Raw genomic sequence first — 27,596 nt, 5'->3', positions numbered from 1 at the left:
AAATACAGCTAATCTGGGCTTTCTGCTCAGGAAAGGCAACAAGGACACTGATCCTAAGGCCCCGTGGGGCCTCTCTGGGGCTAGAGGCTTGGTCCCCTCTGCACTGGATGTATAAATGGATGGATTGGGATTTTAGTGAAGCCTTGGTTATGAGTTTTTTTAGGAGTATCAGTAGTCACAAAACAGTTTTATCCTTGTTGGAAGTGGACTTGCAGTTGTATGTGTTTTCCAAAGGCTTGACAATACAACAGGAGGTTTTTTTAAAATTCAATTGCCAAAAACTGTTTAAAAACAGCTCATGGGAAGAGGTTTAAGGTGCTGCTCTGAGCTCTGGGCTGGTGGCTTTCAGGCAGCATGGCTCCATGAGGTCCCAGGGATCTCTGTATTGAACCTGAACTATCTGAGAAAGATTAGTAAGGGTTTCACAGGCTTGATCGGTGATCTGAAAGCCTACACCTCTCCAGGGGAATGTTTAAGACAGCAAAATTAAGAGGCTGGAAACCACTGGTTAAGTAGGACAATATCCTGTCCCTGCACTGTGCAGGTTTTATCCCTAGTTGCAGGTGGGCTATATGCATGCATCCCATGATTTTGGAAACAACCACAGGTTTCTGTGTATTTTGGAGTACTTGTTTTTCTGCTTAAGGGTAATGCTCTTAAGAACAGTAATTGGATCCTTTCTGTTCTCTTATGACATCTCTGAGCATCAGGCTCTGGGATCATGAAAAAAAGGGTATGAAGCAAAAATGGCCTTTAACACCATTCGTGGTTTTACAGATCCCAGAGGCAAGGTGGTGCAGAAGCGAAGTGTGTTTTTTGTCTCGTAAAGCAGCACTGCAAGTGAAGTGCCATGGCCTGATATAAGCAGGGCTGAGGCATGTCCCTGTGCAGGTACATGGCAATGTCCCCAGTGCTGTGGGCGTCCATTACCCCTAATGGCCAAGTAGACATTAACCTGGACCTTGTCACTCAGAGCTTGCAGGGTCTTCTAGCTGGCAATAAGCCCTCATCATCTTTCTCGAGCTGGCATATTAGAGCTCCAGTCACCTTTGGTGGGTGTATAAACTCTTTGTATTATGGTTAAAATGATTTAAAGTCCTGCTCTGTGTGGGACTCTGTGGGGAGAGGGCAAGCAGCACTAGGATCAGAGCAAGGCACTGGTGGTGAATGTGTCTATAGGGTACCCCATGCAAACTGAGCCCCACAGCCGAGCAGAAGACAATGGCAGGGCTCCTGTACCTCTTCCCCATCCACCCTCTCATGTCCCCTTTCTTTGTCCAGCCTGAATAATCCCTTTTATTAATATAAAAAGAATTAGCAGAAAAGGGTTGACCACATGTGGTTAAAAACCTCTTGCATTCTTCCCATGCTTTGTACACGAGGGACCTTCCCCAAGCAATATTATCAGTGTGTTTACGCTCAACTGACCTGTCTCAAGTACGAAACTTTTTTTCAAGCTCCATTTCAGCCCCCCCCCCCCCCCCCCCCGCATCCCCTCCCTCCTCGAACTGCTTCTTTCAGGGCAAGAACAAGGAAGGAAACTGAAAATCCCAGAGAGCCCTGGACGGTCCAGATTTAGGGCTGTAGCTTTTGTTCGCACAAACTCACTTGGCTCCTAACCGGTCTCCACCCATGATCCTGACATCCGCAGCAGCCGTTCAAAACACGGTGCAGAGCCTGGCCCTGGCCCTGGTGGGGATCAGCAGCCACCTGTGCCACCCGCTGTGGGGCCAGCAGCCCTGGCTTTGCTCCCCGCTGCTTCTCTCTCACAGCATGTCTTTCTTCCTAACCCTTCCCTGCAACCCGCAAGGAGTTTTCGAAGTTGAGATGAGATTTTTCCCTCCGTGAGCCTTGGGTGATGTTAAGATTATGCAATGTTAACAGATGTGGGCTTTATAATTATAGCTGTCTGTCCTCGGGAGGAGCCTGCTTTCTCTTCACTCATGCTCCTCTCAGCATGGGATGCTCCCAGGATGGCTGTAGCCCTGGCAAAGCAGCCGCTGTATGAGCAGCTGTACAAGGAATGATCTCCAGGGAAAGGCTACTCTCCTCAGGAAGGACTGCTTTGGGGTGAAGGGCTGCTCTGGGCAGCCAAGCAACCACTACTGGTTTTTCTGGTGTGCAAACACAGATTAAATTTGTGTTCCCCAGTCAGGAGAGTATTTTTCTGCCCTTTGAGGAGGAAAATACCTTCTGCAGGAAAGCAGTGGTGCTGGGATACCTCATAGGGAACCCTGGCTGGCTGCACTACTCCTGCAAGGATCCTTCTCCCCTGGCATTAGCAAGATACATTCCTCCTTATTCCCTGTCCTGAAATGTCCACGAGCGACCACAGCTGCTGCTGCAAACTAGCAGCATTGTGTTGTGGTGCTGTGCTGTCCCATGGTTGAGCCTTGAGCATCACCATGACATTGCCCCAGCAACAGCCACCTCCTGGCCAAGGCAATGCCAGTGTTGGCATCCACCCAGGGATGGAGACAGAAAATGGCTGGTCCAAAAGGGATTTTTCAGGAGTCTCACAAGGTAGACATCCAGCTGGGCTGCCAGGAGCAAGCCCAATGCCTTGAGATATCAGCTGGAACTTCATCTGTTTGTCCTGGCTGCATTATAACTCAGCTCCCAGCAAGCCGTGGGCTTGTTATGCTTGCGAGGGGAAAAAGTAAGTCCAAGCCTCAACCTGTCTGGTGAGCATCATTGCTAGTTTTAACTGGGAGGAAAAACACCGGTTCGGTGGGTGGCAGGAGAGTTTTGTGCTGGTAGTCAAATATTTCTCGATGGCTGCAGCTGCGTGGAGTTAAACCGTGGAAGGCAGTTGCCAGCTTAGGATGTGACAAAAGCAGTACCTGAGCTAAAGGGCCACTGCTTTAAACCTTTAATGCATCAGGGGAGGCCAGATGGTCCCACATGTATTTCTTTTTGGACGATGTTTGCATCTGGTCCATCCGCTCCAACAGAGGGTTTTCTTTGAAGGCTTATTTCCGCAGGCAAGTCAGAGGAGACTGCAGTTGTCTTGAACTTTTGGCAGGCTTGATGGTGGTGTGATGAGCTGAGATTTCATGTCTATTTTGTTGAACAGCCTGATTGTTTTCAGGTTTCCTTACTACATGCTGTGGGTTTGATTGTTGAGCATAGCTCCTGCTTTGTGCCTACTGAAAAGGGGACTTGAGCCTGTGCTAACACAAGGTTTTCCTCCCTGCTCTAGGACCTGGCATACATTGCACGGCAGAGTTAAATATGCCAGATGACTCTAACAAGCCTGTGTAAATAATACCTTCTTATTCAGCCCATCCACTTTCTGGCTGCATTCAAAGCCAGGTTTGCTGGTGCCCATGATAAGGGGAAGGGTTTTCTTTTTGGTTTATTCCCAAAAGCTCTGCAAAGCCAAAAGAGGATAGAGAAAACATCAGGGTGGATTTGTAGGGAGAACAACAACCAGAAAAGCAACCAGCAGCATTTTGCTTTTGAACTGGTTGCATTCAATCAAGGTTCATAGCTGAAGGCTCTGCTTGCTGGCATTTCCAGGGTTATTTTTAAGAAGTGGCAATTAAATGCCTTGCTGTGGTGCCCCGCTATATATTTTAGAGTGCCTTGCTGGAGCCCTTGTTGACAAATGACTTGGCAACACAAGAAAGCAAATTTCCCTCTGTCTATACTCATCCCCTAAGGATTTCTTTGAGCATCTGCTGCTTTGCCTTCTTTCTCCTGGCTGCTGAGGCACAGTAAGCATGGGTTGCACAGCTGAAAGCTTTTAGCAAGAGAGGAGAGAAATTCACTGCACCACCCTCCAGCACACCCAAATTTTTGGGGGCTGCTATAAATGGACTTGTGGGCTACAATTACAGGCTGGATATTGGCTTGCAAATGAGTGTGGCAAGCGTCCCCTGCAACTTCACATCCCCTCATCCAAATGGTAACAACAAGCAGCTTGTTAGATGGGACAGGAGGTTGCGCGCAGCAGGCTCCAGATGGCAGCGGCTGCTTGGTGTGCTTGGTGAGGTTGGCATCATAGCCATGGCTAGGGATGTCAATAAAAGCACCCAAGGGGCCCTGCTCCACTGAAGCTCTTGTCTCCTTAGGCCTCCTGATGCTCAGAGTCCCAGGATGAAGTGCAGTGTGTCCCATCTGTATGTATCTTTTTTCTTGCTGAGTTCCCTCTGAAACTATTTTGTATGGATAGAGGAGACCATGCCTGAAGCTGCCACCTCTGGCATGACAGGTACAGCAAACCCCAAGGAGACACGCAAGGCAAAGAGGAGTAGGTGTCCCATGGGTGTTTCTCTGAGGCACAGCTTTCTTACAGAAAATGCTTGGAGGCCAAAGACAGGCATGCAGGGCTTGACCTTCAACACTGGAGTTTTGGTTAGTCTGAGCTGTGCCTTTAGCTGCTGCTTGTGTACAGTCAGCAGCCCTGTTTAGAGTTGCCATGTGTGTGACAGGCTCCACATAGCCTGTTGGATCTCAAAGTTGCAAAGTGGGGTGAGTTTGCCTCCCAAAATATATGACTTTTCTCAGTTTCCTGAGAGGCTTCAGACTTTTTTCAGTTTCCCTAGCCAGGCTCCCATTCTGCCTACTCAACAAGTGGAGCGGGCATAGGGCTATTCCAGCCTGGAGATTGTGGTTTGGTTATATGAAAAGTGGGCAAAACTGGGATTTTGCTGTTTCAGATGATTCCACTGTGATTTGCACTTGCTTTGACTTGCTGTGGGCTTTGAAGAGCATCTGAGACTTCAGTGCCAGCCAAGCCTTGGGGCTATAATGTCTGGCAGGGATGGTTGTTCCTTGTTTTCATGACTGATGTGCAGGGAAATCCTTGTGCAGTCCTGCCTGATACTGTGGACTGGAAACCCCAGCTCCCCCAGCAAATCTCACTGCAACCACTCAGAGCAGCTGTCACTAGATGCCCTGCTCCAGGCAGACCCAAATCTAAAGCCACAACTATCTCACTGAGTCTCACTGCTGCTACCAGTGGTCAGCGTTAATGAGCAAGCCAAGAAGCTGTCTTCAGTCCTTGCTTAGGGCTCTATTTGGGAACACATTTCTATTCTAGAGATGCACACAGCCATCTGTGCAATTTTGGGGATCCCATAAAGCATGTAATGCCTGTTTGCATCCCTGGAAGAAGTAATTTTTGGGTCCATGAGATAAGCAGATGGTAGAAATGCAGAAGAAACTTGTGCAAAGAGGGGATGAGATTGCTGTTGTTAGTCATCGGCATGGTGGGGATGAAGCACAGGGAGGGGAATAGCTAAACTAAAGGGTAATGCTGGCTTGGCAACCAACATTTATTCCGTAAGTGTGTTCATTCGTTTTCTAATGAAATGAGAAAATGATTCTGGATGATGGGAGAGGTGGGAGCTTGGAGCAGCCTTGTAGCAGGAGCAAGAGAGGAGACCCAAACACTTTTAGGATGGAACAGGGGCTCTGGCCATGTTTGCGCACAGAAAATGGACCTGCAGATGTACAAAATTCTCTGTCTTGTTTCTCATGTTCTAAAATGTCTTATCTTAATGTCATAATGTCAAATATGCCAAAATGCCTATCACGTTGGGGTGTTTCAGCACCTGGATAGCCAGTGTAACCCACATCATCCATTGATCCCTTCTGTCCTGGTGCCTGGTGGTGGCTGGATGGGTTATGCCAACAGTCCTGTTTGCTCTGCAGTTCTTTGCCAGCTTCATGCTACCTCTCTGGCGGTCGTGGGATTTAAAGTTAGGCATCCCATCAGCACTGGCTGAAGGAGAGAGCAGAAGAGCTGTGGGGCCCTCCCCACTCCCATTATGCCCTTGGGGTGGGGCACATGGGCTGTGCTGGGCTCCAGCCAGCCATTAGCTTTGGAGACATACACACACTTCCCATGGGCTCCTGTCATGGTTTAACCCCAGCTGGGCAACCAAGTGCCTTGCAGCCACTCAGTCCTTCCGTCCACTCCAAGTGGGATGGAGAGGAGAATTGGAAGAAAAAAAAAGGTAAAGCCTGTAGGCTGAGATACAAACAGTTTAATATGTGAAATAAAGTAAAATATAATAGCAAGAAATAATAATAGTAATGAAAAAGAGCAAGCGTGAGAGAGGAATAAACCCTAAGAAAAATAATTAAAAAAGCAAGTGATGCACAAATTGCTCATTACCCATTGACTGATACCCAGCCCAATCTGAGCATTGATCAGTCCCTTCTGGGTTACTCTCAACAGTTTATATACTGGACATGATGTGCTGTGGTATGGAACACCCCTTTGGCTAGTTTGGGTCAGGTGTCCTGCTTCCTCCCAGCTTCTTGTGCTCCTCCTCACTGGCAAAGCATGAAAGACTGAAAAGTCCTTGACAAGGGTAAACGTTACTGAGCAATAGCTAAAATATTGGTATGTTATCAGCGTTGTCCTCTGACTAAAGCCAAAACACAGCACTGCACCAGCTATTAGGAAGAAAGTTAACTCCGTCCCAGCTGAAACCCAGACAACTCTACACTGTACCTATCTCCATAAAAATATTTAAGACCTTCTTTTTGCTACTTTAAAGATTTATTTCTCCTAACACACAAAAAGTGCGGGGGTGTGAATTGAATTAATCTTATGCACAAGGGTGGGTTTCAGCATTTGTCCCCACAGGCCAATCGAATTTCCACTGGTGTGAATCCAAAATAAATTTCATGTCTGTGTTTTGATTATGCAGAATTTTCTCCAGTGTAAATGAGATCAGGGCTTGGCCGTAGTGTTACTGCAGCTCGCCGTGCCTGCACGTCCAGCACTGGTGATGGGATTTTGATTTTTTTCTTGTTTTTCCTTTCAGTCATTGACAGTAGCCATCAGGAAAGCAGAAGCTCGTACACAGAGATAAGGACTTCTGGTGCCCTCATGGACAGCGTGGAGCTGATGACTACACTGGCTGGGAGCAGGGAGCATGCATCACTGCCTGCCAGGCATGGTATGGTGCCAGCAGTGAATGGGGTCATGGGGCACAGTGGTCCCCACACCAGCAGTGGGGATATCACCCCACTGGGAGCAGGACCCCCAGAGAGCCCATCTGCTGGGACAGCAACACACCTGCCTGCCTACAGCCATCATCGTGGTAAGTTTCGTTGATGCCAGAGTCCCTGTTTGCCACACTCAGCCCATGGTCCAAGCATAGCCAGTGGGTTAGGAAATATTCCTATCCCCAGTGCTAGGAATTCAGATTTCTGGAAGAAATCAAAACCTGATTTTTTTGAATGTTACAATGAAAGCGATTCTTGGGAGATGCTGTGTCATTATTCAACACCCAGCATCACCTTCAAAAGTCCTGCCCATCCACGGAGCTCGAAGGCTGCACGCAGAGTGGAGACTCCCAACTCCCCATGCCTCTTTCAAGGAGGAGCTGAACCCCATCATGAACCCAACCTAGCTTATAAGTGCCTGGGATAAAAATATCTGACCGGCTGCATCATGATTTGTAGCTGAGGTCCTCATGTGCAAATCCTGCAAGTGAACGCTTACCTTTGGACTTGTTCATAATCTTCACCACATTGGTGGGACTGTGGTCATGAATAAACCAATGTACTTTTTTAAGCATGCATTAAATCAAAACCTTTTCCCACACCAGGACGACAAGGCTGTGCTAATTGCCCTGTTCCCACTTCATTTTTTTTCTCAATATCCCTGGATGAAATGTGTCTTGCTGAGATATGAGCACAGAGAATTCCTCTTTTTTTTTTAGGGAAAAAAGTTTGGAGGTGCCCAGGGTGCCAGCAGCTGGCTGTCCTGCCATAAACTCCTTATTGCCTTCTGCATTTTTAATGTTTTGAGGTTTTTTTTTTTGTTTATTTTTGTTCTGTTTTTGTTTGTGTTTTAAATCTGGGTTTCTTTTGCCACACACAAATGAGGACAAATTTTGAAATACTGCTATATGTTTGTGACAGAAACCCTCTGTTTCTAGCAGTCCCTACTGCAGTGTGCTCAGTGTTAAACAAAGGAAACGGGATGCAGCTGTGACTCTATCTATTGCATATGGTAGGGGTGGGTACCACTGTGAGTGATGTTGCTGCCACTCCAGCAGAGACAAAATAACTTTTCCAGGGGAAATCATGAATGGTTTGGGTTGGAAGGGACCTTAAAGCTTATCCAGTCCCAACCCCATTTCCACTAGACCAGGTTGCTCAAAGTCCTGTCCAGCCTGGCCTTGAACACTTCCAGGGATGGGGCAGCCACAGCTTCTCTGGGCAACCTCTTCCAGTGCCTTATCACTCTCACAGTAAAGACCATGACCCTTCCTGCATTGCTTTCCAGCTACTGGAAGCCATCATCATTCTGTGGGCAGCTGGGAGAGAGACAGGAAGGCTCTGGGTTCTGCCAGCACCCCAGCAGCTGCTGAGAGTACAGTTTTGGCAGCCATCAGCACTGATTCGGTTGAAAGGATGCTGGGTGAGCCCCATGGGGCCTGGCGTGTGGCGGGGTTTGACAATACCATGACAGCAATGCTACCTTCATCTGCAGAGACTCATCGCTCAGGTGAGCCATCCCAGTTCAGCCTGGGAACAAGGTGGATGCTTTTACCTGGAGAAACTGGGCACCATTTAAGGCTGGCTCCCCTTGCATTGCTAGAGCATTGTGCGCTGGATCTGGCCCTCCATCCTCACCATGTGCTCAGGGCAGTTTTCTGGCTTCCTTCATGCATGAGAGTGGAGAAAAGGATCCGTGTGGCTTCTCTTAGTCTTGAGAATTATGGATTACTTGGTGCAGCTCCCAAACATAAAGTTGTTATAGGAGAGTACGGGCAAAGGGACCCCTGACTGTGGGGGGTAGGCAGAGAATGGCAATGCAGGATGCTGGGTGGGCATTTCAGCCTGTCTCTGTGCACTCATTTGTTTTCCCCCATTGTCTTGCAGGCACCAGTGACCCCTTGCAACTGCTGAGCAGCTGGATAGGCAAGGAGCCATCTGGTAGCCCTCCTGTAAGCACTGCAGCCACTTCACCAAGCCCCTCGGGGAGCAGTGGAGGGACGCTGCTGCCCGTCCCAAGCACTCCCTTCCCTGACTCTCCAGGACAGCCCCAGTCCTCCCCACAAGCCAGTAGCCAGACTGTTGCAAACAGTGTCATGCTGCACCCCAGGAATGTCATTGGCAACTCCACAAGCCCCTCACGCACAGCATCGCCTGCCATGGACAGCACTTTTGGAGGTGAGCTTTGCTGGCCCCCAGACTTGGTTTATACTTTTAAAAAGCCCTTATATAGCTTTTATTTTCTTGGAACAGAGAAGATGATGCGTTTTGCGTATATTCTGTTTGTTATTATTTGGATGGTTAGCTGAAATTTCCTGCTGAAAGCAGGAAAAAACAACAGAAGACATAATTTGGTCCAACATTTCTATTAAACATAAAAAAGGCCTTCGGACCTTATTGTTGTGTTCTCTGCAGGGTGGGCATCTGCAACTGTGAAATATCTCAGCTGGTTCAGTGCCAGCTGCAGAGCAAAAGTGAGGTCGCAGCCCTACCTGAGCTGTGTGTTCCACCTGAGTGCTGCATGAAGTTGGTAATCCATACTCATGACCATGCCAGGGGAATTTGCTCTCAGCTAGACAGGAAGAGATGCCTCTGTTTCAACAACCCATACAGGACAGCAAACATGAGAGCCCTGGTCTTCGTGGCTTCCTCTCGCTTGCTTTGCAAGCAACTAGTTCCCGGAGCTCTCAAAACTGGAGGCTTTACCCCACTCCACACGAATTTATTGAAAACCTCAAGTGTTACCTACTCCTTATTCCATGTGTTGGGCTTGCCAGGAGCAAACACAACTGCAGCGTTCTCACCCTGAAATGTCTTCTCCCTCTGTCACAGCTGCTGGGAGCAGCATCAGGGCTGCAGAAAACCTGATGTCCAGTATCCAAAGGGTAGCACCTGGCTCAGCAGCAGCTCAGCCCTTGGCCTTGGTGACCTCTTTGCTGGCCCTAGCACAGGAACATTTCCCCAGGCCCTCCACAGAGCATGGGTTTGCCCCTTCTCACCCAGCTTTGGAAAGCACTGCTGTGGGTGAGCTTGGTTAGTCTATGGTTTGTTGTTTTACCCTATTTTGTGCTTCCTTAAACATTTTTCCGTGTTCTGTTAAGCCTTGGGATGTGAATTGAGCTGCAGGCTCACGCAGGAATGTGGCCATGCTCAGGTTTCTCCCCTTTGCTGTTTGATGCTGTGCTCAAGCTACAAAAAGATATTAAGAGAGCCTGGACTGATTTCCACTGGGTGGGATTTAAAGACAAGTCCCTGCAGTCCTTATCCCATGGGGTTTCCCACTGGCCGAGCTACGCCACCTCTCATGAAGCTGTGCTGTCCTGGCAGTGAGCCCCGGGTTTTGTGCAAGGTCTTCCTGCAGTGAGGGGATTCATGCTTTTTCAGAAGAGTACTTTGTCCAGATTGAAAACTTCCTATGTTTTAATATCTGTACGTGCACTCTAAGCATCTGGGAAGATAATGCATCCATCTGTTTATAATTTCATATGTATGATATGAATCTTTTTTTTTTTATTATTGTACTGTAGCCATTGGAAGCAGCTACCAGCCATCCAATAGCTCAGCCACGGAGAGGAGAATTTCAGACTTCCTCACCACCAGCACCTCCATTTCCACAACAGACACCAAGGGTGGAGGGAGGATGTTAAGGTCTCTGCCAGCCAGCACCAGGCTGGCTGATGCAGCAGAGATTTCCACCTCTGGTACTGAAATGACCAGCTTTTCAGCCCAGAGCCAGTCCCTTGGGATGTCTCTGGGAGGCCAGTATGGTGGTGGCAGAGGGGCCACAGACTTGTCACTCGTGGGCTCATCGTCTGCTTTGGAAAGCACTTCTCCAGGTGAGTTTTGATAGCTAGCCATATAACTCAGAACATTATTTAAGGATCCTTTATAAACAAAATACATCCTTCTTATTTTAAAGAAAGAAGGAATAATATTGTATTTGGCACATTCTGTACATTTAAAAACATTTCACAGAAATGAAAGTATGGATAAATATTATTCTTGTTGGAAGAAAAGGATAGATTTTCCTTGAATTTTCAGTTGAATTTTGCAAGCAATAATTTCAGCAGTTCCTATAGAGAGACAATTTTTTCCCTGTCTTAATGATTTCCCAGTATGAAATATTTCCATATAGAATATTCACACATACATTATCTGCATCTACTGTCTACATCATAGCAGGATGAAACCTACCCAGCTGTTTTCATTTATGTGCATGCAGTTTTATAGTTCTTTTCTCCAATTTTTTAGCCTTTAGCAACAATTACGATCCCAAGAGCGTCCCAGCTGCAGAAGAGGCGATGCTGCGCTCAGACACCCACGGTGCTGACTTGCCCAGTGTGGCAGCAGGCGCACCAGGGTACCCCACAAATGGCCACACAACTGGCATGACAGAGGGATCTGCCAATAACACCAACCCCACCAGCTCTTCAGGGGAGACATTCTCCTCCTCAGGGGCCAGGACACACCATCCTAGTGGCTCACAGGAAACCTCTGATCTCCCAGTGCCTCCCAGGGAGCCTTTGCTCACAAGCTCCTTCTCTGCCTCCGAAAGTACTTTCAGAGGTAAATTCGTTAGTCTGAAAGCTGGCTGCTTTGGGGCTGGACAAGATTTCATATACCTATGTTGTTTTCTCTTACATATGTCCATCAGTTGTTATTGGATACATGGATATTCTTATTACTGGCTGTGTTGGGCTGACAGTGGGGCTGGTGGAAAGGGTGGGAGTGCATCTCAGCTTTTGGGTGAAAAAGTGAAAACCATCAATGTCCTCATTGCTAATGCAACTCCTGTGCTGGGAAAAGCAGTCATTGGTCAGAAATATGTGCATGCACATTCTGCTTGCCAAGAGACACTTTTGCTGGGGATTTGCAGCCATCATCTGGCACTGCATCTGCCATGCTGATCTGTAAGAGAGGCAGTGTTCTGAGAGTCCCCACAGCTACAACATTGCTGACTTGTCCCATGCCCTTGGAGTGGTCCCAGATGAGCTCTGCTCCACCATCCACTATTAATTCGTAATTCAGCCCATCACTCTGTGAGTTACAGTGCAGCTCCTGCTCCTGGTGAGCTGGTGAAATACCAGCATCCCAAGCGCTGCAGTATGAGAGAGCCCTGGGCAGCATGCCTGCTAAGTGTGGGATAAATCAGGCTGCACTGAACATGAGGCTGGGGCATGGGGGTGTTTCTGAGTATCTTGTGAGTGAGGCTGTGGCCTGCCCTGCACGGACCTGAGTGCCCAGTGCTGCGGGGCGCTCGGCCCCACAGCTGTGCTGTCGGCCCACCACTGAGGTGGCAGCTTGGCTCTCTGGACTGTCACTAGAAAACCTAAGTCAGGACTGTTTTAGCTCATCCTTTAGATTTAGCTTGACGTTTTAAAGGCAGCTTAAATGTATAAACTGGATACTGTGCACAGCCTGCACTTCAAAAATCTGATTTCAAGTTGAGATTTTCATGGCTTTTTTTTTTTAAGCCACATATGCTTGGATGTGAAAGGTTCAACTCTTCCCAGAGCGGCGCCTTTTCCAGCTTGAGAACCTGGTCATTTCAATTTCTCAACGAACAGCATAGAAATGTGCGCTATATAAACAAGCCCTAGATGTCTAGTTCTAGATGCATAAATCAAACTGCTTTTATTGTGTCTTAGGTGTCAGAAGCAGCCACCAACCAGTTGACAGCTCAGCAACAAACAAAAACCCCCGTGCTTCCTCTCCCACCAGCACTTTCTTTTCAGCCATGGCCGCAGGCAGCAGTGGGAGGTCCCCAAGATCTGCCACCAGCAGTAGCCGATGGACAGCAGAAGTCTCCACGGCCACTAGTGGCATGTACAGGACCTTGGGCACAATCCGATCCCTGTCCACATCTTCTGTGAAAGAGACCTATGGATTTCATGGGTCCAGAGAAATCACGGATTTCACCGAGTGGGTGGCAGACTCTGTGCTAACACGCTCTCGCTCTCCTTCAGACGGTCCTTCCTTAGGTGAGCTCAAGTTAGAAGTGAAATACCATTTTACTTGTAAGTAAAAGGAGGACTGTTACTGTATCTCACACTTGCCTGACTCTTTTCATCTGTGCAGAATATGTTGTTTGGAAGGATACAGTGTGATCGTGTGTCTGAACCTTTTCAGCTCTTGCTTGACCAAATAATGTAGTTTGGGTTTTTTACAGAAAGGGCACATATGTGGAAAGTTTCTCCATTTAATAGGCAAAAGAACTCAGCATTAGATCAAGGATTAGATCATGTGCCTGCAGTCCCAGGGACAGACCTCAGTGCTGCCCTCTGTCCTACCCCTTGGTCCATGCTGCTTCACAGAAATACGACCAGCTCAACGAATTTAAGGCAACTTTCAATGTAGTCTCTGAGGTCCTTCACGTCGCAGCTCAGTCCAAGACCTTACTGGGGTGCTGAAGAGGTTTGATCCCCCAGTCCCATTTCTTTAGAGTCCTTCTTGAAGACCATCATACTACTCAGTGCAGTGCCTTGTCTGAACTGATTTCCAGGCTTTTCTGTGTTGTTACAGTATTTGTTTGTTCTAGCAGCATGGAGTGCACTCAGGCACATAATGATGAAATCAAGTGCTCAGTGTTAATAGTTCAACAGTTTTTATATAATAGCAGTTTTCTCAGCATCAAACCATGATTTTAGAAGGCAAATTTCTGTATGAAGGATTAATGTCTTTGGAAATTTCCTATTTTCTTTGGATGATTCTCTGGATTTCATATTTACTAATTGTGTATGTACTTGCTGCCTCTGTTTTTTACTGGAAGAAAGCTCATCTGTTTATTTATAGTTTTGTATGTGTAAAAACGTAAATTATTTCTTTATCACCTCTTAGCTACTGGAAGCAGCCATGTATCATTCAGCATCCGGGCAACAGACAGAAGAACCAATTTCCCTACCACCAGTACCTCTGCTTCCACAACAGCTGCCAAGGGTGGAGGGAGAACGTTAAGGTCTTTGCCAGCCAGCACCAGACTGGCCCAAACAACAGAGACTTCCACCACTGATACCATATCTGTCAGCTCTCCAGACCATACTCAGCCCTCTTTGGGAGCGCAGGGTGGTGGTGGCAGAAGTGCCACTGTGTCATCCACAGACCCATTTCTTGCAGGCTCACCACCTGCTTCAGAAAGCATTTCCCCAGGTGAGCTCTGACTGTACCCATGGGGCTTCTTCCTATAGACCTCTAACGACTGCTCTGAATGGAGGAGTAGGGGCATGCAAAAAAGTGCTGGACAATGGTGTTGGTCATCATGGAAGAAAATTTCGACTTCCAGAGAAAAGTGCATTAACTATTTTTCACATTTAGTCACCAGAAAAAAAACAACAGCCTTACTACAAGAGCAGTCTGGCCTTGAGATTTGGTGTGCTTTGCTGAGACGGCACAATTTCAAGACTGCCCTGTGGGCTGTGTATATACAAACAGCACATAACACTAGTCATTCCAGACTCTTGCCCTGGGATGCAAATGCAGTATTTATTGATCCCATACAAGCCTGCCATGCTTTGTTTCGAGTACCAGGGACTTTGGTGCTGCTGTAACCCCCCATCACCCACCACAGTGGCACTGCAGGTGTACTGTTCCCATGGCTGGACTGTAGTGCTGGAGCAGCACTGAAGGGAAGCAAAACCAATAGAGCTCTTGCAGCTTGTTCCTGGTGCCCTTTTCAAGTTGTTCTCCTATGAGCAGCAGTTCCTTGCACAGGAAAGGGTTATGTCTTCACGGTTAGTGTTTTCTCCAGGTTTGGTTTTTCCGTCGTATTTTTGCCATCAGCCTAAGGGTGGTGGTGGAAGAGAGCACACCCACCTGTTTATAGCTTAGGGTGTATAATTGTATTTTGCTTTGCTCTTTCTCAGCTGAAGGGACTTTGGCAACAGGAGGATGCCTGCCCAATGCTCCTCTCACCAGTACACCCAGCTCAGTGATACCCACCAACGGCGGGGAGAGGAGCACAGTGCCTGTGTCAGACACCCATGCAGCATCCAATGTGGCAGGGAGCTCTGCTTCTGCTTCGCCCCACACCAGCTCCTTCGATGTGGTTCTCCTACCATCCTCATCAGCAACAGAGCCTGGGAGGCAGAGCAGTGTTTCACAGAGTGGTGCTGGACTTGCTGAACTTCCAACAAAGCCACTGCCTGCATTTTCTCCCAGCATTTCAGTCCCATTGCCTCCACCAAGTGTTTCAGGTGGGTCTTCTGATTTCCAGGTTTGCTGTTGAGGACATCCCTGCGCCTTGCCACCCTCCTGAGCTTCCGAGTTGTCTAGCTTTAAACTAGATTTGCCTTTTTAGTAAGTCTGGTTTATAGTGAATGGTATTTTAGCATTGTATAGCTGGTGAGTTATTTGCCTCGTGACATCTGGGGCAGTGTTCCTTATGCTGGGAGCTAGACAGCCAGGCAGCTCTTCTGGGCCATATTTCAAAGCTGTCATGTAGCCTTGACCTGAGCACTCAAACCAGGGAAGCCTGGCATGAGACATGGCAAGGAATTGGTGGACCTTTTGCCATTCCTCCTATCCCAGTTATTGTGTATTTCAGCCTCAGCTCTGCTCTGCTCAGCTCAGCTCTGCTCTGTCCTGTCAGAGCAGGTATGAAAGCTACTGATCTGCCCAAGGGAATTTTCTGCACAACCTTCTAGACTAGTTCCTACATTCCTGCCACCATTCTCCTCCAGAAACACCATGCACCCCAATCTGTTTAATTTTTCTGATGTAAAAATGCCAGAAAAGTAAAGGGGGAAAGTACAGGCTGCCTGAAAACCCCACTTAGCAAATAAGTCATGCTGGTCACCAAGTAACACCTTCACTGTGGGGATCGACATATTCAGATTTTAGTCCCTGAAGAGTCCTCAAAGGTATTATTAATATGCAAAATAAACGTTTTTAAATAATTCTATGTGTATATCTGATTTGCAGTTCCAGAGGGAGGGAGAACAGTTTCTGGTGCTCCTACTGACACTGTATATATCTCGACCACACTCTCCAGCCACAAGGAGGGGACATCTCAGGCTGTAGCTAACCATGGCACGTGGAGCACAGCAGCAGAAAGCCCCATGTCTCACACAGACATGGCCAGGGAGCCCCGTACTAGCTTCCTCCCATCTTCCACAGCATGGCCTGGAGCAGGACACTTCACATCCAGCCAAGCAGGCTATCTAGAGCCCAAGGTCACCCTTTCATCCGGGGTCTCCACCTACTTCTCAGTTACCCGTGTACCTTCAGGTGAGTTTTATTCAACTCTGGGATGGAGTTTGAAATAGAAAACACAGTACTGCCCCTCCACTCCCCTCTTCCATGGGGTTGATACGACCACAAACATGTCAGAGTTTTGTGGGTATCGTGATGAGGATTTATAAGCAGTGGTGATTCTGCTGCTTAGTATTGCATATCTGCAGCTGTTGATGCTTAACAAAAACATCCCAGGACTGAGATGTGTAACTTCCTCCTGCAGGACACATCCACTGCCTGCCTGGGTTGTGGTGATAATTATATGCCATTGTGACTCTAATGGTACTGATTGTCTCTCTCTCTTTCTTTAGAGTAAGCTTTTTGTATAAAACCCACATTTAAGGTGATATATATGTGAGATCTTCTTAATCTGTATTTAATCTTTATCTGTGCAATTTTATTAATCTGCATTTCCAAGCAGAATTGTTGTAGAACTCACAAGTGCTATCTACTCTGAGATGATAAAAATTAGATGCCTGCTTTTTGATCCTATTCCAGCTGTGGCCAGCAGCCATCACTCCCTAAGCAGCTTGAGTGCTGAGGAAAGGATGCCCAGCCCCATCACTGATCCTGTGTACAGTTCATCCAGGTCTGCTGGGGGTGGAGAGAGGACACTGCACTCAGTGACGGATGGTGTGTTGGCTGGCGGCACCGGTAGCTCTGCTTCCTATGCCGAAACTGACAGCTCTCCAGCGCCAGCTCAGACGGTGTCAGCGGAGCAGAGTGGGACAGTCAATGCCTCCGCCAGCAGGGGCTTTGCGACGGAGACGCTCTTCACACGTTCTTCCAAGTTACCCACTTACTCTTCTGTCCAAAACGATCTCACAAGTAAGTTAGTGAGTGTACACCCAGTGTACATTTGAGGTGGGGGGATGTTCATATTGCCCTGCATTTATCTATGTTGTATACAAAATTCTCATTTATTAGTCCATGCAATGCCACCTGTGGGTTCACTCAGGGGAAAGTTTTTACCAAGGGGCTCAAAACCAGACCCCTCTAGCTAGGAATCATTCCAGAAGCGAAGCCATGAACCTGAGCAGGGAAACTCTCTTGTTTTGATGTCCTCATTATTTTTTTTTTCATCCTAACTGGTTTCTTTTGGGTGATACTTTCAAGTGTTTCACGATGACCGAAATTAATCGTAGAATTAAATCAAGTTTTCAATACTCTATTTTTTATTTTTAGAGATTGCTGAGCTTAGCTGTACATCCTGAAATTGACTGCGTCTTTTATAGTAGATAATCTGAATTTTTTGCAGACCGATGTGGTAATAATTTAGGATTTCCTGACTGCAGTTTTCAATCAGTGAGTTCATGATAAGCTGCAAAGTAACATAATGTAATAAATTCATTTGCAGAGGCAAGAAGATCACTGTATCTAAAAACAAATCAGCAGAAGAAGATGGATATTCTTTAGTTGGGAGTTGAGGATAAGAAGAAGAGAATATGAGTTTCATAAATTTCAAGTGATAAAGAGAACAGATATATTTTCCTGCTTAGCTTGCCACAAAATATCATGGAATGATAAGCGCTCAATCACATTAGAGAAAAGCAATACTGAAAGAACAGTGTTTTAGAAACCTATGTATTTCGCAGAAGCCTTGTGACTGTCTGAGTTCACCATTTTAGAACCAATTAAATGCAGGCTCATAATTCAATACCTATGTTTGGATGGCGCTCCAATTTTTTTTAAGAGCATGGGCCAGTTCACAGACAAGAACTTTTTATGTAATTAACGAATTATTTTAATATGACATCAAAATACTTTCATACTACTCCACCTTTCTAATATATTTTGTTCTTTTAATCCAGGCTTTTCAAGCAGCCATCAGCCAGTCAATAGCATCGATGCTGAGAAAAGGACCTCAGTTTCTCATACGGATGGCACATACATTTCAACCACATATACCAGAGGAGGAGAAAGGACCCTCCTGTCTATTTCAAATAGCAGCACCTCTGCAGACTCCTCAGAAAGTTCCACTTTTTTTCCTGAAATTTCCAACCCTTCTGATCCATCAAAATCTTCTGTGGCACTGGACAGGAGGAACAATGTATCCAGAGAAGGCAGTTTTGTTGAACCATCTACAGAGCCGTTGCTGGTACACTCTTCCAAACAGTTGACTTCTGCTTCTGCAGGCAGCATACAACATACAACTCTCTTCAACACTGACTCTGGGTTGTTGACCACTGGCAGGTCATCTATATCTTCATCAGCATTTCCAGCCCCTTCCTCACTGTCATCTCTGCGTCACTCACTGTCATCAACACCAGCACCAAATTATCTGTTTACATCATCGGAGTCATCTGAGCCACTCTTGTCCTCTGTAATGGCATCTTCATCCCCTCTGCAGGCTTTGTCATCCTCCTCACCCACTTCCTCATTGTTTTCCCCATCTTATTCGTTAGCATCTTTATTGCCTCTGTTTTCATCGCCATCATCGGTCTCACAGTCCAATGATAGCAATCAAACAAGCACCTCTGTAGCTACGACTGTGGTCAGGCGGGTGCCCTCCACAGCTGCCGTGGCTGGGAGCTCACACAGAGAGACCAAAAAGCACAATGTCATGCACCAGCCCCGAGACAGCACCACCTTTACCTCCACCGGGTCTCTTCTTCCTACAGCACCTATGGAGCAGCTTGGTGGACACATCGTGTCTGTTTCTGATCCCGTGACAGTAACAGAGACCACCTCACCCAGAGTCACCACTTCCCAGGGGGGCAGCTTTGGGAAGGCAACGCCGCTGCTTACCACAGCCAGTGATGCCCCACAGCCTGGGCCAACAGAGGCACCCCATACCCCCTCACTGAGTGCCACAAACCACAGCATCATCATCCCTGTGGTTGTACGGACCACAGTGAAACCTGTGCTGACAACACCAGCCAGTCACCCACCAACCCCAGGTGATGCCAGCACTACGAAAGACCATAGAGCTCAAACGCCGGCTGCCACTAAGCGTGTCTATACCATTAGTGAAAGTACAGAAGCTGTGGATCCCACCACTGCAAGGCTTGGTAAAGTCACCGAGGAAAGCATCCTTGTTACGAGTCCTTCTGAAGCCTCTCCAACCAGCAAGACCACTGTGAGCCTTGCAACTACTCTGGCTGCTACCAAAGCAACCACTGTTCCTCCATCAGGTAGCACACCAAGGCTGAGGATGTCATCTCCAGCAACAGGTAATGTGCCTAGTGGTGCTCATCAGTGGTGGGGACACCAGGAACACCTGGTTCCCCCTTTAAGGGTCTCCAAAGGGTTATGTATGTATGTATGATAAGCCTGTTGTCAGCAGGGTTTGAGGGTAAGAACTCAGTCTCCATGTTGGTATTTTTAAGCTGTTTAGCAATCAAGCTGAACTGTTGGAAGAGGGTGAGCATTCTGGTGAACATTTCTGTTATAAATGGTAAGCTGAAATTTGAAAATTTTAAGAAAATAAAGCTGACTGGCCTTTTAGGTAAGAGTAGGATGCATTTTATATTTGTTGATCAGTTGGCAGTGTTGCTGGATATCAATCAATATTTAGTTTATTCATGAGAAAAGGCAGTTGGCCAGCACCTGGTATTTGTGTTGGAACTTCTGTTACTACGATCTATGGTAGTTTTCTCCCCACATCACTAAATCATCTCCTACTCAAGGGCCTGTTGCTTCTTCTGGCAGGCTACATAGAATCATTGAATCATAGAGTAGTTAGAGTTGGAAAGGACCTTGCTGGTTCCAACCCCCCTGCCATGGGCAGGGACACCTCACACTAAGCCATGACACCCAAGGCTCTGTCCAGCCCCGTCCTGAACACCACCAGGGATGGAGCATTCACAACTTCCTTGGGCAGCCCATTCCAGTGCCTCACCACCCTTACAGTAAAGAACTTCTTCCTTATAGCCAATCTAAACTTCCCCTGTTTAAGTTTTAACCAGTTACCCTTTGGTGTACATCTTGCTGAGTGTATTGTTACAATCATTTATAACTGCTGCCAGGCTCCTTATCTTCTCAAGTAAATACATTGACCAAAGTTTTATATGACTGGAAACCAACTGTGTGTCTGAAGTTCAGGAGCCTGGCCCTTATGCCACTGTAGGATATTGTGTGTGCTAATTGCATTAATCTCAGTGAAATACTGGCAATGGTATATATTCCATCCAATAATTAAGTATTTAAAGGTTACTTATCAAGCTAATTGGTTTTAATTATAGCTACAGCTCCATGAAAGAAAAAAAAAAAAACAAAACCCAACAACAACAAAAAAAAACCAAAACCCCAAAACTGTAGAGGAATGGATTTTTAATGAAAAAATTAAGGGAGCATATCCTTTATATCAAGCAATTCACACTTTAGGCAAGTTACTCTTTTCTTTAAGTACTGAGGTTTCCCACTTACCAGAATGCAAAAGAGTCTTCTGCTACCTTGGACATAACGCTCTGTACATGGGCACTCACCATCGTGAGAGAAGAAGCTGCACTGGTCCCCATGGAACAAAGCACAAACTGAAGGACAGCAAAATGAAAAGTCAGTATTTTAAAATATGTCCACTCATTTCTGGCTGCTTATATCAGAAGCAGCAAATCTCCTCCTTGCTGATGGTGGAGTAGCCGTGCCAGGCTAGTTGAGACAGGTAATTGCGTCCAACAGCGTGTCCTAACACAGAGGCTGGCTCAGGACTCTGGTCTGCGCGGCCTCTGTGATGCCATGGGGATCACAGTGCTGTCAGATACACACACATGGGTTTGGCTCTCATGCTTTGTGCTTTAATTGCAAAGCCCATCCTTCTTGCCTCTGCTGCAGTCCTCATTAGCAACCGCAAAATAGTTACAATTGGGGTGTAAGCTGTCTTGCTTGTCTTGTACTGCCTTGTTGCCAACAAGTCCACAGTCCTGCCTATGATCTGCCCTTGCATGTGTGTGTGATGTGTTTGTGCTTGTGTGAGTCACAGGCAGAGCAAGAGGAGCATTTTTGACCAGGACATGTTTTTTTTTCAAAGGGGAGTATTAGCTCTCTTCTTCAATTTGCAGTTTGAGTTGATTCATCTATGAAGCATCTGAGACTATACTCATTAATCCCCTGATACTCCTTATTTCTCAGTTGGTGTGTGCTCCCCAAGTCCTCGCTCTCTCAGAAGACAGTGCATTACAAGTGATGGCACAGGCAGGTATCGCTGCTGTGGCCACCCCAGCCTGGCATGGAGGAAACTGCAGCCCTAGTAAAGATGGTGACAGCAGATAAGGCTGCTTCCACCATTACTGGGTAGCCTACAGACTGCGCCAGTGTTCAAGCACTAGCTTTGGATCATGGAAACAGGGCTTAGATGAAAAGGGCAGGCCTTTGGTAAAGGAGTCCATGGTCCAAAGTCTATCACTGACTGTCTCTCCATCCTTAACTGTAATATTGTTTGTCTTTGGAAAATACTCTGAGATCTGCAGATGAGCAGCGCTGTAGACAAGCTGGGTGTTCATATTAACATGCATCAACACTGGATCCCAAGGGCTTTTGAATGAATATTCAAGAGAAAGTGGTTTGTGTTTATTCTTTCAGCTCCAACAGAATAAGTAAGCTCCATCAGGATAAATAGTAAGCGCAAATGATGCAATATAGAATCTGATAATGCTCAGGGGGTCAGAGAAGAGGAGCCAACTTGATCTTTTTTAACCCAGCAGTTGATTTTTGTGATTCTGTAACTATAACCTGGGTTTTTTTTTCTGCTTTTGTAGATGTGGATAAATGTCTTTCCAACCCTTGTCCTGCACTGGCCACCTGCAACAACACCCATGGCTCTTATATTTGTCAGTGTCCTCTTGGCTATGAGCTGGAAAAAGGAAAGTGCAATTTAGGTAAGAAAAGTGAAAAAACAGTGAAGAAAAAGATGGAAGTAATTATCTGTAATCTTCTAAAATAAATTAACTGAAGCTCATACTAGTTCAGGAGCTTAATGTTGCTCCCAGCCACCAGTTTTAACAAGAGCTTTTTACTGTTTATACAAGTGCAGTGTCTAATGGCTGTTGTGCTGGGGAGCAGGCACAGTGATGGCTCAGAGTTTCTTAAAAACAGCAACAGAGTGATGGGCTCAGGCTTGTTACTAAGGACAGATGTGCCCCTTCTGTTCCTCATGTGTTTTACAACCCCCAGAAATCATTCAGCAGCTTCTCATAGCTCGAAGCCCTACAAACAGTGGGGATGGCACTTGACTTGAGAGAAGTGACATGGGCTATTGTGTAACCTGGCTTCAGTGGGATCAGCCATGTGTGGAAAGTTAAGCAGCCATGAAAAGTCTTTGTAAGATCAAGGTCTTGTTTTGTACCTTTAGCATTTTTCATGCAACACAATTATTAGTTGGAACTCAGGTTCTGACCCCCTCCTTTCTATTAGAGGACTCTAAATCTCAAGGATTTACAATGTCTCATTGTAAAGTGGAATTTGTTTTGCTAGGGTTTCTTCTGACCCTTAATCAGCAAGGATTAGAGGAATGGAAATTTTGCTAAGGAGACATGGGTGAGGTGTCCCTTAAGGGTGTTTTGAAACATTTCTTCGAGCTGGAATGTGTCAGCTTCTAATTTAGAGAGTTGCTTTGATTATGCCTCGAACTGGGATATGAGTAGATTATATAAACACTGTGAGGGTGATTCTCATCTCTTTTTTACTGAGAATTGTTACATTATAGCTGTCTGATATAAAATCTGTGCTGAAGATAGGCTTTGTGTATGAGGAAAAAAGGGAAAGAATTGGAGGCTTTATAACGTTGTGTGCAATGGTATTCTGTTTTTCTGAGCTCTTGAGTTCTCATTTCCACTGAGTATCTCATGACACTTCGTACAAGATTTAGGGGTATTATCTCTCCAAGTCTGGACAACTCGGATTATTGAATTCTGCTGCCATGAATCAAATATCAATCTAAGAATGGAAAAATGCATCTTTTGGACCTCTTTTCAAATGTCATTGCTCATTCTGTCCAACAATTTGAAAAATTAAAATGTCCTTTTTCCAGTGGCTTATTTCGACTTGCTCATTTGCTTTCTTTCCATTGGAGGGGTGGGTGAGATATTTGACATGTTTACCCAAAATTATTATAAATAGCTTTGGTACCTAAAGCTGTCTTGTTGCTAAATTTACCTAGTTCTGTCTGTGCTCAGGGATCCTTTTAAATTAGTCTGTGTTTCTATATGAAATGTAGGAATGCTGCAGTGAAATGCTGGCTGAACAGCACTGAGCTCTGGAGTTTGACTTGGGATGTGGGAACACTGCCGTAAACCTTGGGAAAAATCCCAAGGCTGGGAATTTGCTTTAGTGGGGCAGTGACTATAAGCTGTGAGTTTTCTGTCCACTGTGTGAAGGGGTTTTCCATGCAGACAGGCGGTCATGTAAATGTGAGATGTGGATAAACCACAGTTACACATGGTATGGAGATGTGTGTTCTGACTAACTTGTCTTATTCTCCTTTTTAGTAAGAATATTTATTGGCCAGGTGCCCCTGAAACTTAATATTACCCATGGAAAGTATGCAGAGCTCCTCCACGTTGAGGGTGAGATCCTGGCGATGGTGAGTGTCATTGTCAGGACTTCGTCAATGCTGATGAGACAGGTCCCCTTTGCTCCTTTTACATTTGTCATGGGTAGCCATGAGACTCTCTAGTGTGGATTTAGCCTTTTTAATCATCGAACCATCCTGGTCTGGAGCTAGTAGGATTGGCAAGATGCGTGCTTTTAAACTGCATCATGCTTCTCTCCCCTTCTCTGCCCTGGCTGTCAAGACAGCAGCAGAGAGATCTGACTGCTATGGGGCTTAAGACAACATATCTGCCCAGAAAATCCTGAAGCCCTTTTTGTGAAGTGATGTGGCTGGGTTCATGCTTCTGTAGCCTACATTCTCTCCTAGTGTCCGCTGGCTGCATTGCCTTCTCCAAACCCTGAAAGGGCATTAGTGCTCTTCTAAGGTCAAACATTAAAACAGTAACTCTGGGTTTCATTGTTCATCAGTATATTTTACAGGTACTGGGGCAGGTTGGACTGCAGCTGGTGACACCTTGCTTTTAAGTCAAACCCCATGAGATGAAGCTCAACAGCAGCACCCACCCAAATATACCTTCCTCTTTGTAGAGCTCCCAGCCGTGCTATCGCAGCCATGTGGCTTTCAGTCAGTTAGGAGCAAGTGGTGGGTGAGCTATTAGTTCCCCATATGCTGTGCCATCAGTTGCTCCAAAAAGAACCCTGGGCTGGGGAAAGGTACATCTCTGTGCGTTTTTTTAGCCAGGTCATTGCATGCATGAATTTGACCTGTTAGCAGTTGCTGGGTTGGCTGCAATTCATCCCAACTTTTTTTGGAGTAGGTGATTTGGAGATCCCACAAAAGTAGGGGGGAGATGGAGTGAGTTGCCTTGATGCTGCCTGCCTGGCTTGTGCTGGGGAGTGAAAACAAATGGCCACATGGATCCAAGGGGAAGGAGGCTCCTTGGAAGATGTGCAGGCTCTGAGGGTGCCACTTGGATCTTGGCCTTGCACAAGGCTCTCTTCCCACTAGCTTCTGGCTCATCCTCAGAAGCCCCACTTTGTGGTCATTGCATAGTGGGGCTCCAGGCAGATGCTCATGTTGAAATCCCCAAGCCTTTGTTCCTGTCCAAGACGGCATAATGGTGACTTCAGCCATCCCTTGCTGGCAACAGGATGACACACTTTTCTTATTGAGCAGATGAAGTGCTGGGATGCTCAGAGCCCCCTTGGCCTCAGCAGACAGCTCTGGTGAATGCAGGGGGTGGTATTGGTGACCCAGAAGGACTATCCTGTGCTGTGTCCCACGGGGCTGAATCCCTCCTCACCCCCATGGCTACTAATAGCTGCTCTCTCCTTCTTTGCAGCTTGATGCATCACTGTCCGGCTTACCAGGGTACCATCACTCCACAGTTAAGGCAACCAGGTAAGGCTAAGGCTACTGGGGGAAGAATGAGAAACCTAAGCATTTAGGATGTTCAACTTGAGATCCACATTCCCCATTCTGAGTGGGTGTTGGGCTCGATGTAATCTGACCTGACAGTAGTCAGTGCATGGGGAATGCTTGATCATCTTGTGTGGCTCTCCTGGTATCCCCTCCTGGACTGAGGGGCCTGGGGATGGGCCTGTGAGCTGCCCAGGAGGGATTTATGGATGGTTTCAAAATTAGCTACCAGCACCCCTTCCAGCCCCAAATTAACCTCTCTGTATGTAAGTTTGTCCTGTTTCTGAGGACTGTTACAATGCATGACTGTTTCAGTATGTATGCAGTATTTGTCTGTGATAAGCATCGCTTGCTTTATGTATAATATGCATTAATAAGAGTCCTATGTATAAGGTGCTAACAATGACATCAGACTGACCTGTGGTACTCAGGGCTGTTTTGTTTTGTTTTCTGTTAGGGAGACGAATTTTGTGCATGTTTCAGTGCAATCCACATTCTCTTTAGCATCCAATGTGACTCTTTATGACGTTGTTAGCAGTGTGAAAAGCTACATTCGAGCTTGCAAATCCCCCACTGAAGCCTGCCAGTTCATCTCCAGCCTGAAGCCGCTCCACAGAGGTAAATAGCATCTGGAGGGACTGTGGTGGGAGGGGAAAGGGGTGTTTTATTTGGCTTCTTCTATAACAAAGAGAAAGATTTTGGCATTTGGAAAAACCCCTCTGAATCTTTTTTATCTTATTTAAATGGGAGTCATCTTAAGAGACTCTCGGTATGAAAGGGATGCAGATATTGAGCCTTATCTTTGCCACATGTGTGAGAAATCTGTTCCTCTGTGAAAACATCACACAACACGGGATTAGAAGGCATTGTAGGGCAGCCTTTCATCTTTGGGATGTGACACTGGGCCCCAGCCAGATCAAAAAACCGTAAGTCTTAATTCCACTGGTGCAGCTGGGAGGCAGGGAAACATTGTGAAAGCCAAGAGACAAACCCTCTCAGTGAAGTTGATTGAAACCACTGGAGGCTATATGGGGAACTCTGCTCTCCTGACTGCCCAGTTTCAGTGATGCCCTGTCTAAAAATGACTCACAATTAAGAGCTTTTGATTTCTGTTACCAAATCCTTACCTGCCAAAGAGGAATGTGGATGTAGCACAGAGAACTTGAGAAACACATTAGTGTTGTCACAAACAGTGTGGCCAACAGGACTAGGGAAGTCATAATCTCCCTGTACTCAGGACTGGTGGGGCTGCATCTTCAATACTGTGTTCAGTTCTGGGCTCCACACTATGGGATTGATACTGAGTTGCTGGAGCGGGTCCAAAGAAGGGAAACAAACCTGGTGAAGGGTCTGGAGCACAAGTCTTATGAGGAATGTCTGAGGGAACTGGGGTCATTTAGACTGGAGAAGAGAAGGCTCCGGGGGAACCTTGTCACTCTCCTCAACTACCTGAAAGGAGGATGGAGAGAGGAGGTGGCTGGTCTTCTCCCAAGTAACAAGAGGTAATGGCCTCAAGCTGCTTCAGGAGAGGTTTAAATTGGATATTAGGAAATATTTCTTTATAGAAAGGGTAGTCAGGCATTGGAACAGGCTGCCCAGGGAAGTAGTGGAATCACCATCCCTGTAAGTGTTCAAATAACATGTAGATGAGGCCCTCAGTGACACGGTTTAGTGGTGGACTCAGCAGTCTGAGGGTAACAGTTGGACTTGATCTTAAAGGTCTTTTCCAACCTAGTTAATTCTATGATTCTGTGAGTGTTGTGCAGGACCTTCTCTAGGTGGACCCCATTGTTGGTGCTGGCCCTGTGCCCTGTACCTCCTGGTCCTTGCTTTCTGAGGGAGCGATAGAGGAGATTTAGCTGCGAGAGGTACCAGCAGGATGCAGGGAATGAGCACCCTTGAAAGGCAGGCTACTGCAACAGAACTTCTGTTCATGGAGCTCTGTGACTTCAGGGTTTGAGGCTTTGAGGATAAAGAGCAGCACCACTCAGCCTGGGTGTAGTGGGAAACCCCACAGATTATTTTGGCAAAATAAACACAAAGATGAGAAATTTAGCATGCGCTTTTAACATGCTGTGCTTTAAAGCCGCACTCCACCAAGGACTGAATTACCTGAATTATTTTGGTAGATTCTCTCAGACTGTATCTAGCCATTACCTCTGATTACAATGCTTCTGCTAAAGTCTACTTTTAACTTGAAATAAGCAAAATAAGGAACAAATTATGTACTTGTGTAAGCGCTTACAAGAAAAGACGTCAGATAAAAAAAAAAATATGATGGATCTAACAGGGAGAGGTTCATAAAAGGTGAGTGCCAAATGAGTGACGTGTATTCCATAAAATCCTATTTCTCATGAATATTTTTTTTGTTTCTTCATTCCATTTAGTCTGACCTCCCAGTGAAAAATGTAAATTTGGTGACACAGTTTTCATCATTTACCCACAGTTTTGCTGAATGCTTGTTGTAACAAATCTGACTTTCTGAAGTAAA

At 46.4% G+C, this 27,596-nt stretch overlaps 1 protein-coding gene across 1 annotated transcript in view; it reads left to right on the top strand.

Moving 5' to 3' along the window:
• Positions 1-27,596, top strand: part of HEG1 (heart development protein with EGF like domains 1) — a 50,800-nt gene that overhangs the window by 12,874 nt on the left and 10,330 nt on the right. The window contains exons 2-16 of the mRNA XM_057430176.1: positions 6,786-7,064; positions 8,258-8,479; positions 8,857-9,147; positions 10,497-10,805; positions 11,221-11,523; positions 12,618-12,950; positions 13,807-14,115; positions 14,829-15,158; positions 15,886-16,191; positions 16,696-17,025; positions 18,009-19,370; positions 21,894-22,013; positions 23,622-23,716; positions 25,029-25,087; positions 25,563-25,723. Of these exons, the coding sequence (XP_057286159.1) occupies positions 6,786-7,064; positions 8,258-8,479; positions 8,857-9,147; positions 10,497-10,805; positions 11,221-11,523; positions 12,618-12,950; positions 13,807-14,115; positions 14,829-15,158; positions 15,886-16,191; positions 16,696-17,025; positions 18,009-19,370; positions 21,894-22,013; positions 23,622-23,716; positions 25,029-25,087; positions 25,563-25,723 (4,809 nt within the window). The remainder of the gene's footprint in view (positions 1-6,785; positions 7,065-8,257; positions 8,480-8,856; positions 9,148-10,496; positions 10,806-11,220; positions 11,524-12,617; positions 12,951-13,806; positions 14,116-14,828; positions 15,159-15,885; positions 16,192-16,695; positions 17,026-18,008; positions 19,371-21,893; positions 22,014-23,621; positions 23,717-25,028; positions 25,088-25,562; positions 25,724-27,596) is intronic.

This window comes from Pezoporus wallicus, unplaced genomic scaffold (assembly GCF_028554395.1).
Source record: "Pezoporus wallicus isolate ANWC-B61680 ecotype Strahan unplaced genomic scaffold, APGP_CSIRO_Pwel_v1 contig_5261, whole genome shotgun sequence".
In the NCBI taxonomy this organism is placed as follows: Eukaryota; Metazoa; Chordata; class Aves; order Psittaciformes; family Psittacidae; genus Pezoporus; species Pezoporus wallicus.
Note: the sequence above shows the minus strand (reverse complement) of the source record. Positions and strands in the feature narration are given on the sequence as shown.